The sequence below is a fragment of the Motacilla alba genome, chromosome 9 (assembly GCF_015832195.1).
Source record: "Motacilla alba alba isolate MOTALB_02 chromosome 9, Motacilla_alba_V1.0_pri, whole genome shotgun sequence".
Lineage (NCBI taxonomy): Eukaryota > Metazoa > Chordata > Aves > Passeriformes > Motacillidae > Motacilla > Motacilla alba.
In genome coordinates this window covers 11406995-11426809 of record NC_052024.1, presented here as the reverse complement: position 1 = coordinate 11426809, position 19815 = coordinate 11406995, and the positions used below count along the sequence as shown (strand labels likewise).

The following is a 19815-nucleotide window of genomic DNA, read 5'->3' as shown; positions in this document are numbered from 1 at the left end:
AGAGGGCAGGGAAATTCGGTTATCAGACTTTCCACAAATAAAGCAATTGATTAAAGCATCGTTAGTTATGAGCCTGAAGTCCGATCTGCATTCTGCAATAGTAGCTTCTGCTAAATACACACATATGTGTACATTTATATGTACAGATAAAATTTGAATATGACATTAGCAAAAACGAATAGATAAATAATATACAAACTTAACTGTAAGGAAGCTCAGTCAAAATGCAGGGTCCTCCTCCTGCCTGGTGAGGAAAACATTCAGCTCTGAGTCTGGGTTTACATTAACCCTGTTCAGCAGGAGTAAAGCAGATTTGAAATGAGTGTCTCAATCCCACTCCTGCTCCTCAGAGCTGGTTTGGCTGCAGAGTGTTGATGCACATGAACCAGGTTCCTTGCCACCAGCTCTTACCCACCTGCACAGCCAGTGTCTTCCAAGCCCTAACAAATACCAATTGGAGCTGCTAATCGAGCATAAACGCACTGAAGATGTTGAGTGGAGGACACAAGTCCCAGCTGAGGGGGAGGCAGATCCAGGCATGCACACCCTGAGGATGCAGAGGCTCTTGTGCACTCTGCTGAGCCCTGCACTGAAGGGATCCATGGGGCAGCCACAACCCAAGGAGCAGAGGCAATGCCAGGGGACAGAGGCACAGACACCTCCTCACCCTTGTCTCCTTCCTACTGCACTTGCTGGTCAAGCACCTGGGTAATGCAGTCATAATCACAAGCCTTCATAAATTCAGACAGCTGTGTCCACAAGCAAAGAATTTCTACAAAATTCTGAAAAGAACCATTTCTGATACATATGTGGCCCTGGGGCAGGCACACATCATAGCAAGTATGTGTCAGATAACACTTCCATGGTGTTTTCACCTTTCAAACAGTGAAAATGAATAGCTGAGATGAGGTTCTTAAAGTATTCTTTATTAATATCATTAGAAGTTGCAGAAACAACTTTCTCGTAATATAAAGGCACAGGGAGACAGTTTTGATAAAGTATTCCAAACAAACAGTAACTTACAGTACAAAAGGACAATTTTAATGCACATACAAACCCCAAACATCTCATTCAAAAATATTTCACCATGTTCATCAATAATAATGGGCAATGACTAAAAATATAAATTGTTATTGTACAATAAATATCTGACAGGTGCAAATGGAACAAGATTTATTGCTCTCCACAATGTTTTCCCTGTAGTGTTTTTGTTGTAGTGGGGGTTTTGGGGTTTATCTTCCTTTAACTTCCAAGTTCCTTTTACAAGTGGCTTTAGTAACTTGTTTCTGGAGGGATTAAACCCCAAACAAAATCTAAGAGAACATTCTGACAGTCACAGAACTGACTCAAGTAGTAACCAAAACTGGCAGTGTTTGATTCTTTCACAACTTCAACAATCACAGTCCACTCTCTCTTTGGAAAATGTGGTAGACATTTAAAACTCAACTGTAGTGCTAAGTCAAGGCTTTTATGGTAGGGTGGTAGTGATGCCTTGAGAGGCGACCTAAAACAGTGTTAAAGAGGCTAGACAGTGTTAAAGGAATAAAGTAGGGATTTATTAAAAGGCCTTCAAAGGATACACCCTTGGCAATACAAGTGGCTCCACCCAACATGGACACCAGGCCAAGAGTTTTCCCACTTTTATAAGTTTTGGTCCATTTCCATGTTGGGGTCAATTGTCCAATCACAGCTCCAGGTTATGCAGTCCCATCCTCCCAGATTGCTCTCCTCAGCTCCCTGTTTACACTTTTAGTGCCTGAAGCTGCAACGGTGTCCTTGGTTCTTGGGCTGGAAAAGGATTGTTTTGTCTGACTAAACTGTGAAGAGAACTTGCTAACACTTTATATGAAGTTCAGCGTTATATACTAATGCAGTACAGAATCTGGAAAATATGAAAGCTAAAACTTAAGGCATCGTAGTACCTAGTCTGAGGGTTAGTCTATTTTCTTCAAATAAGTGGATTTTATGAAGAAAAGTAACATGACTGTTCTCCAACAGCTTGTGCCAGAACAAGCACAAAAAACTCTTCAAATGAGGGGAGAAATTAAAATTAAAAGCTGCACTGGGCATTCTACCTTCAAAAAACAAGACAAAGGACTGGGAACAAATTAAGACTACAGAGGCAACGATGACATAAGAGTGAGAATTTCCTATTCCAAAATATCCTTAATCATAGAATCTTTAAAATTGGAAAAGACCTTTAAGATCAACAAGTCCAGCCAGCAACCCAGCACCACCACCATGTTCACCATTAAACCATGTCCTCAAAATACAATAACCTAAGAAATCAAAGAGCACTCTGCATCTCTGTGTGGCTCCAGGAGCTTTCAGAAAGGAGGGCAAGTCAGGGAGTTTGCCATTTTCCTCACCTGCAGAACAATTTCCATTAGGCTCCGATGCAGTGCAGGAGGCAGAGCAGCTCTGCTCTTGGAAGTAGCACACGTTACCTTGCTCAGAATTAAGTTTAGCTTGTACAAAATAGTGTTTTATACACTCATTTAAGAAATATTTGTCTACTTCATATTACTGTTACCAGAAGTAATATGCACACATTTCCTAAGAGCATCTTTGCATGAACAAGATTTCAGGAAAATTAAGCATAGTAGTTGTAAAAAAAAAAAAGAAAAAAGCAAAACCAAAAACTGAGGAGCAACGAGGAGCAAGCTTTCAAGTGAGTTCTTGTAGCAGTAACTGAGGCTTTTATAAAAACTGTGATTTATGAGAACAACTCCATATTTACACAAACCTCAACAAGTCAATTTCAACTGTACTGGGAATAGCTAAACTTAGTTCAAGAAAAGTACCTAGAGTGAGTACAGCTTACTGGTAAACCAAAAGATGAATATTCAGAAAATTCCATTCAACACACTTAGGAAGGATGTAAAACAAACTGCTAACTTGCTTGACACTATTCAAATTAGGGTTTTCTCCAGCATAAGTACACAGTTTCAGAAGTTCTTCATAAAGCAGTCAAGGACCACCAAAATCTGAATTTTGAAAATTATTCGTTTCACTACAGTATAACATTCTTAGTTTACTGTATGTTCAAAAAACTAGTAAACAAAACCATTTTCTTTGGCTTACACTAAAACTACATCAGATTAGTGATTTTTTTTTACTTTTAGTCAATCTTCTATCCCAAATGTAAATCAACACAGATCTTTTTGTTGTAGTGTCTTTCCAATTTTCAAATTATCTGTTAAAAATAAGAGTTTGCTCATATCATGATTTTCTGTTAAACAGCCTAGTGTATATACTGGCATGAAGGGTAAGTTTTGTACAATAGCTACATTAAGTGATATTTCCAATGATAGAACCACAGAAGACATTAAATGAATGTTAGTTCAAGTGAGATTTGAGCTTATGATCATCTTAAAAAAACAAACCACAATGTCTAAGCATAGTAAAATACAGTGTAAAACCCCCTAAAATCAGACAGTAAACTCAGGAATTCTGCACTCACAGTAGGAATGTTCTGCACAGCATTAACATGAAAGCCTGTTCAGTTTGAAACAATGCAGACAGCTAGGTTTACCTGGATGTAAATGCCACTTCAAGGTGTTTAAATAAACACAAAAATGAGACAATGATGTCAGGAAAAAGGCCTTTAAAACAGGCCACCAGTCAAACTTGACTTTCCAAGTAAGAACATCAGTTTCACAAAACTGTGACACTAATGCAGTTTTAGGTAAAGTACCCTTTGACACACAAGCTGTCAATTAAGCTATCACAGTCTTTTGTGACCTACTCCCTTTTAAACAGTCAGGGAGGACAGTCAATAGTAGCTCAAGTTTTAATTCAGTAAGTACCTTGTTTGTTTGCAAAGGAACATTATAACACCATAAAATTCTATTTTTACAGTATTTAGAAAACTGATAAACTAGGGTTTTTTTATGCTCTCTTTTTAACAGAGTCCAAAACTTCTGTTTTCTGCGTGTCTTTGCAATAGTGTTTTAGCCAGTGTTGCAAAAGAATTTCACTGTGGACTACCTCACGTTGTTACTGAGCTGTGCAAGGTACTCCCGCAGTTCCTTGGCGGCTTGGAACCGGCCGTATCTCTTCTTTGGGTTGGCACACTCATCCAGCAGGGCCTCCAGGCGCCCCTCTTTGGCAATCTCAGCTGGGGGGTCGTGCAGGAGCCCCCCCGAGGTGCCTCGCCACGTGGCATGTCTGGACAAAAGGTTCTGACAAATGGCGTAATAGTTGTGGTCCACAGTGACACGAGCACAAAGGATCTCCTTAGAGAAGGACAGACAAGCTTCTTTATCACAGTCGTCAAACTTGCTCTCGTACCACACGTCCCAGTTCTCAGGTTTATCTGTGAGATGCAAGGAGACAGTAAAACAAGTGAGAGAGGGGAGCAAAGAGCATTTGTGTGTCTGAATACAATCAGAAGCCCAATGCACAGCAAACTGGTAATATTTAAACTAAAACCAGTTTTGTTTAGATAAACTCGGAAATGTTGGGAGTCTAAAACTGCATCAGAAAGTTCTGATAGATCCTTCTGCTGAAATGGTCCTGGCAAAACAAAAAATAAGCGAAAGAAAGAAAGAGGACAAAATAGATAGCAAAGAGAGGGCAGGAAAAAAAGCAGCACAGTAAACACATGAAATCTACATTCACACATACCCAGTGGAAAAAACGTAGCATGAGCAAGTACAAAAGAATATCCAGAGCCAAAGCTGAGAGAAAAACAAACAAGCAACATGATTTATTTTAGCAACATAGATTTGGGTTTTCCAGTTTCCCTGGAAACTACTGCTAGCAAGTGGTCTAACAAAGACTAAAATAACATTGCAAAGTAATTGCTATAAACTTTTGAAACTTTATCTTCTCTCTTACTTTCGACACAGCAGTAACCAGAAAGAATACAAAAAAGGAGATCTTTGAAAAAAGTAAAATTCAACAAGGCAAATGGCATTTATGTACATAAACAAACTCTCCTCCTCGCCACAGCTTTCTTTAACTTAAAACCTGATTTACGTAAAGTAGCTCATGCAGTAATACTGAAAAGGTTACTAAGTGTGAGCTCTCCTGAGTTCTCACTACTTTTTGTTAGAAAACTTTCATCTTAAGTTTCCAGACTCCTGCCAGCTTTGAGAAGAGGTCCTTATCATGGAGTCCCAGAGTTCTGCAGATGTCTCTTAGCAGCGTGAGGTACAAAGAAAAACTAATCTGTGCTATGCAGTCTCTAAGCTGACTATTGGTCTTCTCATTCACAGCACACTGAGAGTGAAGGATGACAGCTAAAACTACAAAAACATGATCTGCAAGATCTGCAGAATTAACAGCAAAGTCAATGTGGGAAAAAATGCCAGCAAAGGAGAATGGGAAAAAGGGCTTCAGCAAACTCAAATATGACATCCCACACAGAGGACAATCAGGTGTTACTGTACAGTGCAACTGGACAGAAGGTACATGCTGAAATATCTCAACAGGCGTAGTGATCGCTCTGGACAGACTGTCTCATGGAACTTTCCCAAAGATACATGGAATCAGTATTAAATGTTAGCTTTGTATAAAGACTAAGAATCTTCTTGTGTCCTCTTTTGTTGTCTGCGTTCTTGATTGTTAGATCATAAATCACACCAAAACCCTAGTTGGGACAACAGATGTGACACTTGCAGCATTCAGGTTCTGCAGGGAGCTACTTGCTCCTATTCCACAGATGGATCAACATTTTCAGAGCTCATGTGGACATTCTTCTGCCTGAGCAATTCAGACAGGCTCCAAAAATGAAAGCCTTCAGTAGTATTACTTTAAGAGGGAGGGAAAGGAACAGAAGAGAAAGGAACAGAAAGAAAGGAAAGGGTTCTACAGTAAATGTACTGGATATTAAATATATTAAAAGGCTTCCTTGGTAGGCTCACACAGTTTTAATCTAAGCTGCTTGAGAACATATAATAAATCTAATTTAAAAAACCCAACCAAACAACCCCAAAACACACTTCCTTCCTGTGTGTGGATAGAAAAACCTAGTCTAAAAGTTTATTACACAGCACAACATATGAAGCCTATTTGCAAAGCTTAAAATAATCCATTCACCCAAAGCAAACTGGAATCACTTGGCCTGTTGCCATGAATTTCTGCAGAATCCAGAGTTTCATGTTCAATGTCTCCAGCCCTTAGGTCTGTAAGTCTTCCTTATAAGCTCAAAAAGAATATAAACCTATGTGATGCCACTTTGTCAAACATCTCTCCTGCTGCCACTGCTTTGGGCTTTTACAGTTGACAGAAAGAAAATTAATTTGGAAAGAGCACTAGAATTATCCATTCCTTCGGTTCCATTATTACAGAAAACCAACGGGAAGCAAAGTCAGGCTATGGGACTGAGGCAAAGCAGACACTAGTGCTGTTTGTCATTCACACAAAGTAGAGTTCCAAGACTTCCATTGTTACATAGGTGCTTGGAAAAGACAAAAAGCCTCTCTCTCTTAGCTGGAGTGGACAAGACAGTCAGGCTGCTTATCTGTCTATCTGTCCATCCACCTTATCAAACACACCCAGCACCAACACCCTCTCTTCCCACCCCTACCTCTTCCTTTATGCACATTTACAGTACTTAAAAGTGTCCAGGTATGCTCAACAGCTCATGAAATTTGACAAATTGGTCAAGCTAATTAGTAGTCTAGTTGCAGAAGAAAGTTAATTCATTTGTTAATTAACAGTCTAATTGTAAAGCAAACAAAATATGTATTTAGCAACCACTCATACTTTAAGTATTGCAGAGAAAGAAGAGAGACACACGGGGTGAGGGGAGTGAAAGAAGACACTTACTCTGTCTGATCAATCTTTTGTCTGCCACCAGAACGTTTTCTGCATCTACAATGATAACTTTCCCATCTCTTGGTCCCACTGCAAAGTTGTCAAAGCTGACATCAAGGAGGTAGAGTGCAAATTCAAAGTCATTATTTGTCAGCTGCTCAGCTATTTCCATTAATTGCCAGGCCAGATCCACTCGTTTCTCCCACGGTGCATTGAAGTAACTCCACAGCTCTTCTCCCACGTAGTTGACAGCCACCATCCTTCCACATGCTCCCAAGTACTTCGCAAATGGCCAACCCTCATCAGATGGAAAACTCTGTATACAAAAAATTTAAATTTTTAATTAATTCAAAAAAGCTAAGGTTTAAAAGGCTTTTCAATAAAGCTTAGAAGAGAAAGCTGTAAGTATCCATCAACACAATAAGCCATATATTTCTAAGTTTTGAAGGGAAAGGAAAAATAATACAAAATGTATTTCTGTGACCAAGAGGCCTTGCTGGACTTATGCAGGGAAAAAGTTGGATGACCTCAAACAATACATAGCCCATATCTAGCTTTCCTTCTATACACACACCTCACATATATTTACACACACAGTTTCACCAACCATCTTTTTCTCTTGGTTTTTTATTACACATCTGTTGTAGTAATGCAAGTATATTTCCCATCAAAATATTTTTGCATTTGATCTTTTAATTAAAACCAGTTCTTTTAACAACCTAAAGAAAAAAACTCTACAAAGTGGCACCTCCTTCTCTCCACCACCACCCCTTCCATTTTCCCATTTGATGGGATTCCTTTGAGGTTTCTTAATTTTCTAGTATACCTTAACATATTGATAATCTTGATTAATTGCTACACATATATTGTGTGTTTATTACACACAGCAACATAATATTTTTATCAACAGTAAAATCTGTCTCCAACATCTGTCTTTTTTCTTGGAACATAAGAGAGTAAATAGAAATGACACACTACAAGAAATTACAAAAAAAGCCACAACACACCAGCATGGTTTTCCTAATTCAGTTGTGCTGAATGTGCCCTAGGACTTCAGTGTGAACAGACAGACACTCGGAAGGTACCCTCCAAACTATGGAGGAATGCTGGATAGGAATGCAACAGGAAGAAACCACAAAAGCACTGATTTAAGAAACCCCAATGTCAGAGAAGTTAGCACTCTAAGAATATCATGTACACTACTTTTAACTATTAGCAGATACCACTAGGTGCCCATGCTCCTTCCTGGTGCTCTGCCTTGCTGTGGTGCCACCAGACACCACCCACGATCTATTCTGCAGTAATGACATAGCAAAGGTTTCACCACAGCTGGGGGGACCAGCATGGTGGGCTTCAGGATGAATGAAAGCCTTGTACATTCTGGAATCGACAATGGCAGAAAACATCTACTGTCACCTGGGGAAAGAGACTGGAAGGAAACAGGTCTGAACTACAAGACCACGCAGAGAAGAGGTGCCTAACATAACCAACTTTGTCTATGTAGGACACCTGAAGAAACTGAAATTGTAACTAATATACGTAATTGACAATGTTTGCTATTTCTATGGCAAAAGCCATGAAGCTGCTCTCTAAGGTGGCAAATCTTAGAAGACAATTTCTGGGTAAGTAACCATGTTTACCACTACAGAGAACCCCCTTTCTTGGCTGGGTAAAAGGACATCAGAGCCATTTTGGTAACAGAACAGGTTCAAAGGTTTTGACATGTCTGCATGTCAGAACTTCAACTCTATTTTTATCAGATAATCTACTCACATAAGCAAAACAGGTTGTGATAAATCCTGAGGATAATACAAACTAATGTGACAGGTTTGAGAGCAGTATGGTATTTTCAAGCTGTGATACCACGTAACTCAGCAGAACTAAATCTCTCAGTAACTAAATCTACCATGCAATAGGGAAGACATTATCCAGCCTCCAGGCTTATTTGCCTGCAGGATTCAGGGCAATTAATGAAAGTAGAAGTAGAGCCAAATAGCCACCAGTTCAGGCCAAGTCAAGTGTCACATTCCACAGTTAAGAGAGTTCTGGGATTTTTTTTTTGCCACTTGTTTTGTGGTTAACAAAATAACCTTCCAACAACTGAAGTGTGTGCTAATTCATAGTGTGTGCTATTCTGAACAGACTATATAACAGAAACAGAGCTGTGGCATCAGTAAATGTCACCAAAGAGGTATTTCATGGGCATTTATAGTGACTGTATTCAGTCCTGGACCAAAACAAAACAAGAAGCAAACAGCTGTTTTCCATCAAATGAAATTATTGGTTTAATCTACATCATACAAACTTCTATTTAAATTGGGGAAAAGTTACCTCATTACATTTCCTGATAAACACAAGCTTCACTAAATTCATCAACTGTGCATGACATTTTCATATTGCTGCATTTTATCAACACTCAATTCAATGATGCTTAAATGTTTTTATTTAATATTACTTTGGACCACACCACTCCTTTTCTTTTCCACAGTTCTCCTTTTCTATGTTCCAATCCTGCCCTGCTTATGATTTTGTGGTTGCATTTGTGTTTGAAAAGGGAGGCAAACAGTTGAACCTGGCAAAGAACATGCTACCACTGGAAGCACAGGTGTCCCTCCCTCCCAAGCCACCAAGCACACTCATTTCAATCCCCTGCACATCCTCAGGAAAGCAAGGCTCACACTTGCTGGGCTGGTGCTCCCTTGGATCAGGCTCTGATCCATACCACATCACCACCTCGTGCTAGATGCGCTGCTGAGAGGAAAAGAGAAGGCCTCCCCAGCTGGGTGCAGAAGAGGGAAGGAGCTAAGAGGACGTTTCCTTTCCAGCAGCAGCAGGGATTTATGGAATGGATTAAACTGATTTTCAAAGTACAGCGTTAGTCACTGATCTTCCAAACACATCTATTATGCTGCCTGCACTGTGTACACTGAATTTCATTGCAGGCAAGAAATTCTAGGAGCAGTCTGGTTTATTCAGAAGTGCCCACCTCCATGTTACCAGTAGAATATCTGCATGCCATGCTGTAACAGATATATTTATAACGCTGTGGCAATAAAAACATCTTCTGACAACAGGAGTGCGGGGAATCCTGCCAAGGTCTGCACATGTACAAACAACATCTCTGCTTTGGCTCCCTTCCAACTGGCATGTAACAGCCACATCTACACTTCATTACCCAAGTCAGTGGCGGAAGAAGGGTATAAAAATATGTACAAGTGCCTCATTCAGTAGTTTTTATATTCACTTGGTGAATTTGACAAGAATATTAATTGAAGTGCAGATCTCTTGTCTTTGCAAGCAGCAGTTTGTAACTTTTTGTACGATTCTATTTTGAAAGCTGTTTTCTAAGAGGAAACTGCAGCTAACTTGACAAGGATTTTTTGGTTCATGTACTAAAATTTTGAAAGCCAGCAAGAAATGAAAACAAATTTATATGATTAATGAACATGTATTCCACGAACAAGTTGCATTTAGAAACAAAAAGCTTCTTACATCACTGTCAAAAATCTCTTTTTGGCTTTATTTTATGTTTTATTTTACTGATCTGCATATTTAATTAGATCATTTTGCACTTGAATATGCTATTTTCAGACTTAAAAACCTGCATTTGACAATCAAATTAAAAACTAAGCTCTTGTTCAAAACCAGAAACAGCTGTTTGACAAAAGAATCTGATTCTGATGCACCCCCTCACATTTTATCTGTGAACATACACACAAATTCCAGAGAAACCACAGACTAACTTGATGTGTTTTAAAATAAAGTAATGCATATGAAAATCTAAAAACAGATAGCTTAGTGAGATTTCCCTAATTAACATTGTTATCTTTCTGCATTCAGAGAAATATCTATATCTTCTAACAGAAAGATGGAAAACAGTAAAGATGCCTAAAACTTCTGCTACCTCCATTCCCAGTGACACACCCCCAAAACATATTTTGCTTGCTCTAATTAGTGTAGCTCCAAGATACCTCTCTAAGCAAGGTTTAGAAACCTAAACAAACCCTGTCAAAGGGACAATGGACATGCCGTTCCTGAAAGAATAATACTGCATTTATACCTTTAAAAAATACACTGTAGTCTCAGAATAAATATTAAGAATTAACAGATCGAATTTATCACTTCACTGAAGCACAAAACACACTATCAGTGCATTTGTCTTCCTCACTTCCATCTGTCTAAACCTGAGATTCTACGCAAATGTGCCAGTGCTTTTTGTTCGGAGCTGTGAATTAGATCAGGCAGTGAAGACTCACCAGCTTGCAGCTGATAAGGCCCATTGTATTCTGCAGTAACACAAATCCCCCTTGAATTAAACACTTAAAAGAACATTAGTTTATCATAATGAAGCATATAATTCATCCTCATAATCAAGACCAAAAAGATAAACCAGTTTAGGTAACAACTGACATTTCTGTTGTTAAAAAACATTCTTTTCATTTTCAAAACTGTTCCAGAGGATGCTCCATTTGTCACCTCCAGTGTTTGCATAAAGTGACTTCCAGCTCAGAAAAAACACCTCGGACAAAACCTGTCCAAACGAAGAGCTGAATCTTATATGAGAAGAAATTTTAAAAAACACACACAAACAGAGCAGGGACTTGTCTCCAAGGGACCCTGAGGAACTTCATGGCAAAAGGACCCCCTCCCTGACATCTTCACTGAATCATCCTGATGAACTGCAGGCACCCACGGGCAGGGCAAGGAGAATGCAAATAACATGCTCTTCCTCAAAAGGAAAATGAGTTCCCTCTCAGAGAACTGCTGATTCCACAGTGTAAACAAAAGTAGCACTTGTATTAATCACCAAGGCAAATGAGCAGAGCTCTGGAACCACGAAGAGCTAGAGAGCAGATTTTACCAAGATGTTTTTTTGGATCAAAGGAGTTACAAAGAACAGCCTAAACACAAATGCCTCCTTTTGTCAGGGACTGATCTGCATTCTGGAAGATACGTATTCATTCAAATGTTTTTTTGAATGCTAGTGAGTACAATGGAAACCATGTAATTCCAACTACATGCCACAGCATTTGACATTTACCTAGAACTCCCACAGGAGTTATACACATATAGCCTACACACACAGCGTGACAGCGGATTTCATTGAGTGCTTCAGATACTGGTGTTCCCATTGAAACCATGGTTTTTTTAATCTACTTGACACTTCTTCAAGTTTGACTACATTTCAACCAGTTACTATACGCAACTCATGCCAACAAGAGGTTCACACCAGGCTTGACATACTATAGGACAAAAATACACAAAATTCTAAATACCCAGTTGTTAAGATGAACACTTCAGCTGTAAAAGTTGGATTTCACAACATCAGCAGAGACATGCCTCTCTTCCAAATAAATTAATGAACAATGATTAAACTTGAGAGCTATAGTAAAGCAAATTATTATCATTATTGGTTGTCACCTGTTCAAATTGGTTTGTAGCTCATAAAAGTTTTTTCAGATTAAATTTGCAACAGATGCAAATAATCACTGTGTATTTACTTCTCATCAGTAATGAGCCTGGAATATGTCACTATAAAGGAGTCCTAGCAGAGATGGCCTTATTTTTAAAGTTACTTTTCAAAATTGGGTGTCTAAAACAAAGCCTCAATTATTTAATTCAGAGATGTAAAACACAACTCCCTCTATGCATCTGACATACCAGAACAACACTGGTATTGCAAGATTTCTAATGTGGGGTAACAAACTTTTTTCTGCTATTGAAAACTGCAAGAGTGAGAATTTCTCAAGAGAATTTCTATTTAAGTCTGTATAGTGACTTCCCAGCAGCCTTTAAATTCAGACAGCCATTCACCATCATATACACCCCACAATAATTCCTAGTCTATTTTAAAATATCCCTTATAATTCACCCTAATGTTTTCTACTCTAGGGAACTTTCACTATGAAAGAAGGATGAAAATAGTTTTGATAACTTAGGGAACATAATTAAATATGACAGTTAACATGACAAGTACAAGCCAGTTCTGGTCTAATATGTACAGTCATATGTCACTGCAAAAAATGATTCTTCGGTTTTCAATACAAGCACATGAGTGGAATATTCTTGTAACATGAGGCCACTCAATTTTAATTCAACAAAGAACTAATTTTTTGTTCCTTTTAGAAAGGTTCACAATGGAAATTCAGTCTATGAAAATCCTACTATCTGCATGAGCCAGGACTTAAATAACAGAAGTCCAGCCAAGGACATGTCAGGTAGTGCAGATACCACCTTAAATCCACTGCTTGGCTTATGGCATTGGAATTATGGAACAGAAACACCAAATTCAGTAATGAAGACATTTTAAAGGGTACCAAGTATTAAAACTGACTTGCCATTCTACAGTCAATGTATTTAGAATAGGACTACAGAAAATAACTTATGATTACAAGAGTGTGTATGGAAAAAACAGAAAAGAGAAATTTGCCCATTTACTTATGTATGGATCAGCAAAAAGATTCTGTGGAACATTTGGCTAAATTGCTACTTTGAGTGAATTCTGTGCAAGAAATTGTTTCAAAGTGATCAGTTAAAGTTTTAATATATGTTTACCAGATGTCAACTATTGCTCTTCCCATAACAAAACCAAACAGAAAGCCCAACCATGACACGCAGAGAAACCAGAAGAATTTTAGGTTATGTGGCAACAGACTGTTCATGCAGAGTAGTTATACCAGGAATAGAGATACAGCTGTTGGGTTTGTTTTTTTTTGCTTTTTCCCCACAAGGAATAAGAATGATCAGGAGTTGGAAGAAAAATAAAGTCATTAAGCTTAAGCATTTAGAAAGCTAAAACCATATCTGAGGGAGGGGCAATGATTTACACAGTCTACTAAAATGCAGAAATATTACTATTTGGCACATAGAGATTAGCATTTCTCTTAGAGAAAAAGAAGTCCTTGAGACTTGTAATTTACATACAAGACACAAATGTTCACCATCATTCTTTGAAGAATGTTCATTGAAACAGGTTGTTAAAAGCTACAGCTTGAGAAAAAGTTGCATGAATGCACTCTGGATTTAATTGATAGATACCTTCTACTGTTTGAAAAAAACTTCATTATGTGCAAACATTTTATTTTAATTGCACAGTATATGTACCAATTCCAAGTTTACTTTGTGCGCCCATGTAAATTTTTCCACAGTAGCTGGTGTGGGTCTGTGTTTTGGATTTGTGCTGGAAATGGCATTGTAACTCAGGGATGTTTCAGTTATTGCTGAGCAGTGATTTCAGAGCCAAGGCCTTTTCTGCTGCACACCCCAGCAGCCAGAGGAATGGGGGAGCACAAGAAGCTGGGAGGGGACACAGCCAGGACAGCTGACCCCAGCTGATCCAAGGGACACTCCATTCCACATGGCATCGTGACCAGCATGTCAGGCTGGGGGAAGGAGGACGAAGAGGGGGGACACACATCCCGAGTGACAGCATTTGTCTTCCCAAGTCACCATTCCATGTGATGGAGCCCTGCAATGGCTGAACACCTGCCTGCCCATGGGGATTGCTGAATGAATCCCATGTTTGGCTTTGCTCTCCTGCTCTCAGCCCACAAGCTTTCTCACTTCTACTCTCCCCCATCCCGGTGTGAGGGGAGGGAGCTGCGTGGGGCTGAGTTCCCACCTGGGGTTAAACACAACACTGAAAACAAAGCAAACGCAACTGACATTTCCATATGGCATCTGGCAATACCGTAAACTGCCAGCACAGCCAACACAAAGGCAAGACTGAGGGTTGCAAGACCAGCTCTAGATGCACTTGTGCCAAAACAATTTATAGATCCTGTATTTCAGTTTTGCCAGTACAGGTGTAAACTGTCTTTTGAGGTAAGCGTAAGATCTTAGGAAAAATACAACCACCTTACCAAAAAACAACTTTCTTATCAAGAAACAATTTCTTATTTCAGCAGTCTTAAGCCACACTGTACTTCCCCCAACAACAAGAACAAGGATTTGGGGCACTATTGTTTTTTCATGTTTAAGTAGAGAATGTAACTAACACTTTGCCACTGGCAGAAGGTGTCAGACACTGTGTGGCTGCACACCAGGGCTCACAGCACAGCTACAGTGGCACACAGCAGCAGCTCAGGAACTGCCATCCAAACTGCCAGGACACTGCCACACCGCCTCCAGAGAGGAAATCTGGAGGCTGACAGGGATCAGTGCAGGAGCTCTATGAAAAATGAGGTATCCCACTTTCAGTTCTGTTAACAGTAAGTTTATGTTCCAACTTGCAAGTGAAGATAAAAATTAATCAAGTTACTAGATAAAGTTGAATAACATCCACTATTTAAAATGTTGAAAATATTTCAAGAACTTTCTCCACTACATCTATTTTACAAGACAAATTAGAAACTGGTGGTTCATATAAAATCACAGGACAAGGATATATCTGCTTACATCCAGAATGGTTCTCTGAGCAGTCACACTGCATTCAGAAAAACTGAAAAAATAACTTGGATTAGAGACTATTTCTTCCTAAAGCAACTTCAGCCAACCTATCTTTGCAAGTGTTTGATGCACACCATCATCATATTCAGTTAGAAACAGGATGCCATGCATACATGCTAGCCTCCAGGTGATTCCCATTTAAAACACTATTATCATTGAATGAGTTGAAACAGCAGCAAGTTTTGTTGTTGCTTTTTGTCCAAATAAGCTGTTCATGCCTATATTAAATACTGGTTTAGATGCAGCATTTTGGTTACAAATCTGACCTTATTTTACTAAAAAGTATTCATCTTTATTGCAAAAAAACAACTGTTAGGAGGGGAGATGAAAAAACTCCAAACCTATCAAAAAATTAAATCTATAGCATGTAAGTTCTTTGGTTCAAATGTGAATTCAGATGAAAACTGTGAGAGGATTTAATTAGTGAGCAGTTTAGCAAGATTCTACAGAAGAAAAATTAGTATTTTAATACCAAGAAAAGTATCTAAAGTGTACTTGAACAATACTGCAGCTGTTATTCTCTTTGCTTAACAAAGTCAAATGGCAAAAGGGGCTGAATTCTTCCCTGAGAACACCTACACAATAAGTACAAACAAAGAAGGTTAACAAGAGAGTTACAAAAAAATACAAATAGTGAGTCAGGATTACAACATGTAATCTGTGCTAAACTGTGCAATGCTGTACTTCTGATACAAATCCCTGAACAGTAATATCATGCTATAGGTTAAAGCCCACCTGAAAAAATCCCACAGCAGAAGCAGTAAATCACTTGTTGCTTGTGAACTGTATTGTCACACCACTTCAGGAATAATCCATATTGCTCACAGGCTTCAAGCTAAAATCCCAGTCTCTGATGAAAAACCTCACAATCCACAAACTGTTAGCTCTTGTAGACAAGTACAGTGAATTTTCTATTATAAATTAAAGACCAAGCTTTGAATTCCTACTAAATTGCCTATTTACATTTGTCTGTAACACAATTAAGCAACACAGAACTTGCATGCACTGTACACCAAGAGTTTAGACATCATCTCCACTGTTATGTATAACAGTGCTCAGTCACTGTAGTGTTCCATGAAAGGCTCGAGGCAAAAACAAGCAATATTTTCCCTTGTGCCCTCTTGGTGACAGCATGAGTCAAATGCATCAATTTATTGATTGCTTTATTTTAAAATAAAATCTGATTCTTCATACAACATCATGCAGGTTTATTTTCTTGGAAGCAGCTGATTTTTAAAACAAGCCTACAAGCTTTATTCCAACAGCACTACTTGCCCTCATCAATACTGCAGAAACTACACCATAAAATGTCTTACAAATGTTATGTACAAACACAACAACCTTCTCAGTAGTCAATTATCAATTGTAGAAAGCAACCACCTCTCAGAGTGTCTGACACATTGCTGTTGCAAGAGCTGCGGAACACAGAATTACCCATTCCTTAAATGTTTCTCAGATGGAGACTAAACCTGGAGTACTATGGAACGGGAAGAGATCACACAGATTCATGTATTTTACGTATTCCATTCCTAATTGGGGGAAGGTCTTCAAACCTCGAGTACCCAACACCAAAGTTAATTAACACTCTTCTGGACAAACCATTAGGAGTGTTTAGGCACACAAAGCTGGCCTGAACCTCCCCAGAAATATTGTCCAAGATATGCCAAAACATCAAATTTACAAGACTCTATGAAACACTTTTGATCTGTTAAAAGGCAATAGACTTGCTTTACTTCTCTCTGTACTGCTACAGGCTGCCTCACTTCCCACAAATTTGACCTGCTCTGCTCTCAGCTGTGCCCTTCCTAAGATAAATGTCGAGCAGAGTGCTCAAGTCCACCCAAGGATTTCTTCTCTTCAACAGATTTGCTTGACAGTCTCATGGCTCATCCACAGTTCATCAAGAAGCTGAGAGGAATCAAGGCTCCTAATCAATCCACTGCCCACCATTTATGATCCAGCCCATTACAGTAAATGCCACACGTGTGCCATACCCTTGCCTGTAAAGAATTATGAAGAAACACAGCCATTCTATGGCCATCGAGATCTACACGCAGTATGGTGGAACCACTGCTCAAAACCAAAAAGTAAGTTGTATGAAATGCAGCCAAAACAAATCACTTCTCAAAGAACTATCGAATATACTCAGCAGAACAAAGCAGTCTTGATTTTCTTACTTAAGTCGATTTTCCTTACTCACTGTGCTCAGGAGGAACTTCACAGCAAGATGGGAGACTCTCCAGTCCCTCAGGTCTGCTGAGAAGCAAACTGGAAACTCACTTTGAAAACAAAACTAAAGTGCTGTACATGGAAAGACTGAAGGGGCAGAAGGCATACTACTGAAAAACATATTTGTAATTAAGTTCATAAACTGATTTTCTAGAAATTAGACAGTAGGCAAACTTTCTGGAGAATAAAGCCTGCAGCACTGCTTTTTGAGCTTTTCCTGGCCTCTCACTAGAGAAACAGCAGCTGTTAATAGTAATCATGAGGTAATGTTTTCAAAACATATTTGCAAATATTATTTTAATCATACATTGGATAAAGGCAAGAACAGTTCAGTAGTTAGACAAAACAGTTCTGATTCCAAACCTACATGCTAAAGGCACACCTGGGACTTCCCTTGATAATGTTAAAAACCAAAAATGCAAAGCTCCTCATCTAAACAGATACAGAATAGAAACAGCGGAGTGGTGCCACCGAATAGAAGTTTCGTAAGCCTTTTTCACCTAAAAATGTATGTAACATATTAAAGCACAAATTTCAGGTGAGTGCACATAACCTGTCCCCCTAATTAAAGACTACAGAACATGTAATCGCTGAAAAGAGAACACTGTTCATTTATCTGTCGTTCTATTTTCAGGCTACAAATAGCTATCTCTAATTTCTACCAGCACTAACTATATTTAGTTCACATTAAGAACATGACATAGCACATGAGTCAGTTTCTGTCAAGGAAAGCGCAACAGCATCGCAGCACAGTCTCTACGCACTCCCTCCCAAACTAGACCCCAAGAAATGAATCACGGGCACCCACTGCTGCCCGGGAATGTGTGAACTGTGGAACACGCTGACACCGAACTGTGCCAAAGGCACAAGCCAGCAGAGAGCATCAGCCTCCGGCACTGACCCGCACGCTCCTGGGGGACCGCGGCTGCCGCTCGCTACTCGACGGCACAGCGGGGTGGGGATGGAGTTAAAACCCTGAGGAGGACGGCAGATCGGGAAAACACGCAGTCTTTGAGGGAGGGAGGAAGGAGGAGAGCTGATCGGGCTGAGGGAGCTAAAGAAACGCCTCCTGCCCGGAGGCAGCGACCGGGTACCCTCTGCTCTGCCGGCACCTCTGCAGGAGAGTCAGTCACGGCAGAGCCAGAGGCGGCCCCCGCGATGCGGCGGGGTTTGGGGCCAGCTGCCCGGGAGCCCTCGGCCCCGCTCGCAGACACGGCGAGGGCGGGAAGGGCCATCGCGGCGAGGGTCCCGCCCGGGCACTGCCGGCCGCGCTTACCTGCAGCACAAGCGGCTCGGGGTTGAAGGCGAGGGTGATGAGCAGCTGCATGCGCTCCGAGTCCTTGAGGTTGCGCAGCAGGAAGCTGCCCGAGTCCTTGGTCTCGGCGTAGCGGCGCACCAGGCGGTCGAGCAGGCGCTGCGAGGGGCAGTGCACCAGGTCGGACCAGCCCTCCACGGCGCCGGGGGTGAGCAGCCGCACGTCGCCGTTCAGGCTGGCGAACTCGGTGGCGGGCAGCGCCTGCAGCAGGTCGCAGCGGCCCCTGCCGGTGGCGCGGCGGCAGATCTTGGTGTCGATGTCGGCGAGCTCCTGCGCCGAGCCCAGGCGCTTCAGCACGACGCGGCGGGAGCCCTCGCGGGGCTCCCCGTACCGCGCGAAGTACACGTTCTTCACGTTGAAGAAGTCCAGCAGGCGCAGGCGGCCCCAGCTCTCCAGCCGCAGCTGCCCGTTGAGGAACTTGCGGCACCAGCTGGTGCCCCAGCAGGCCGGGCACTTATTGAGCTGCAGGAAGCGCCGCTCCGACAGCTCGTTGCGCTGCAGCGAGGCCAGCAGCGAGTGCGTGTTCAGCACCAGCGCCGCCGCCAGGCTGCCCAGCACCGCCAGCTTCACGTAGCGGTACAGCCGCCCCAACTTCAGCGACACCAGCCGCAGCATCGTCCCGGGCCGCGCCGGGCCCCCCGCCCTCCGCCGAGCTCGCTGCCCGCCCCGGCCGCGCCGCGGCTCCGGCTCCAATAAACTCCCCGCCTCGCCGCCCGCCCGATAAAAGGCGGCCAAGTTACTGAGGGGCCGGCGGGGAGGGGGAGGGCAGGGGAGGGGGGGCGGCGCCTGCAGCGCGCGGGCCCGGGCGGACCCGCCCCCGGGGAGGGGCTGGGGCTCCGCCGCCGCCGCCGCTCCCGCCGCCGCCGAGCCCCCCACGCCCCGGGGCTCCGCCCCCGCCCGCCGCTGGGCACGCCCCCGAGGGCGGGGCCTAGCGCGAGCGCCGCCGGCCGCCAGCGGTTGGCTGCGCGTGACGCGGCGCGGTCGCGTGCGGCCCCGCCCCCTCTACGCCCCATGCCGGGGGCGGGGCGGCCACGCGCGAGGGGGGCGGGGCGCGGCGC

At 41.7% G+C, this 19815-nt stretch overlaps 1 protein-coding gene across 1 annotated transcript; it reads right to left on the bottom strand.

Annotated features, from left to right (window-relative positions):
- Nucleotides 1–905: 905 nt before the first annotated feature.
- On the bottom strand, nt 906–19519 carry DIPK2A (divergent protein kinase domain 2A). Its single transcript, XM_038145875.1, has 3 exons — nt 18719–19519; nt 6778–7081; nt 906–4318 (listed from the first exon to the last, which is right to left on the bottom strand). The coding sequence occupies exons 1-3, from the start codon at nt 19370–19372 to the stop codon at nt 3987–3989; spliced, it is 1290 nt and encodes a 429-aa protein (XP_038001803.1). The 5' UTR covers nt 19373–19519; the 3' UTR covers nt 906–3986.
- Between the last annotated feature and the right edge of the window lie 296 nt (nt 19520–19815).

Excerpts from the sequence above, each read along its gene's own strand:
- DIPK2A (XM_038145875.1), bottom strand. The coding sequence starts at position 19,372 with ATGCTGCGGCTGGTGTCGCTGAAGTTGGGGCGGCTGTACCGCTACGTG. Across the intron at positions 7,082-18,718 it reads CCGAGCCGCTTGTGCTGCAG|AGTTTTCCATCTGATGAGGG; the intron begins GTAAGCGCGGCC and ends TTTTGTATACAG. Across the intron at positions 4,319-6,777 it reads CAAAAGATTGATCAGACAGA|ATAAACCTGAGAACTGGGAC; the intron begins GTAAGTGTCTTC and ends TGCATCTCACAG.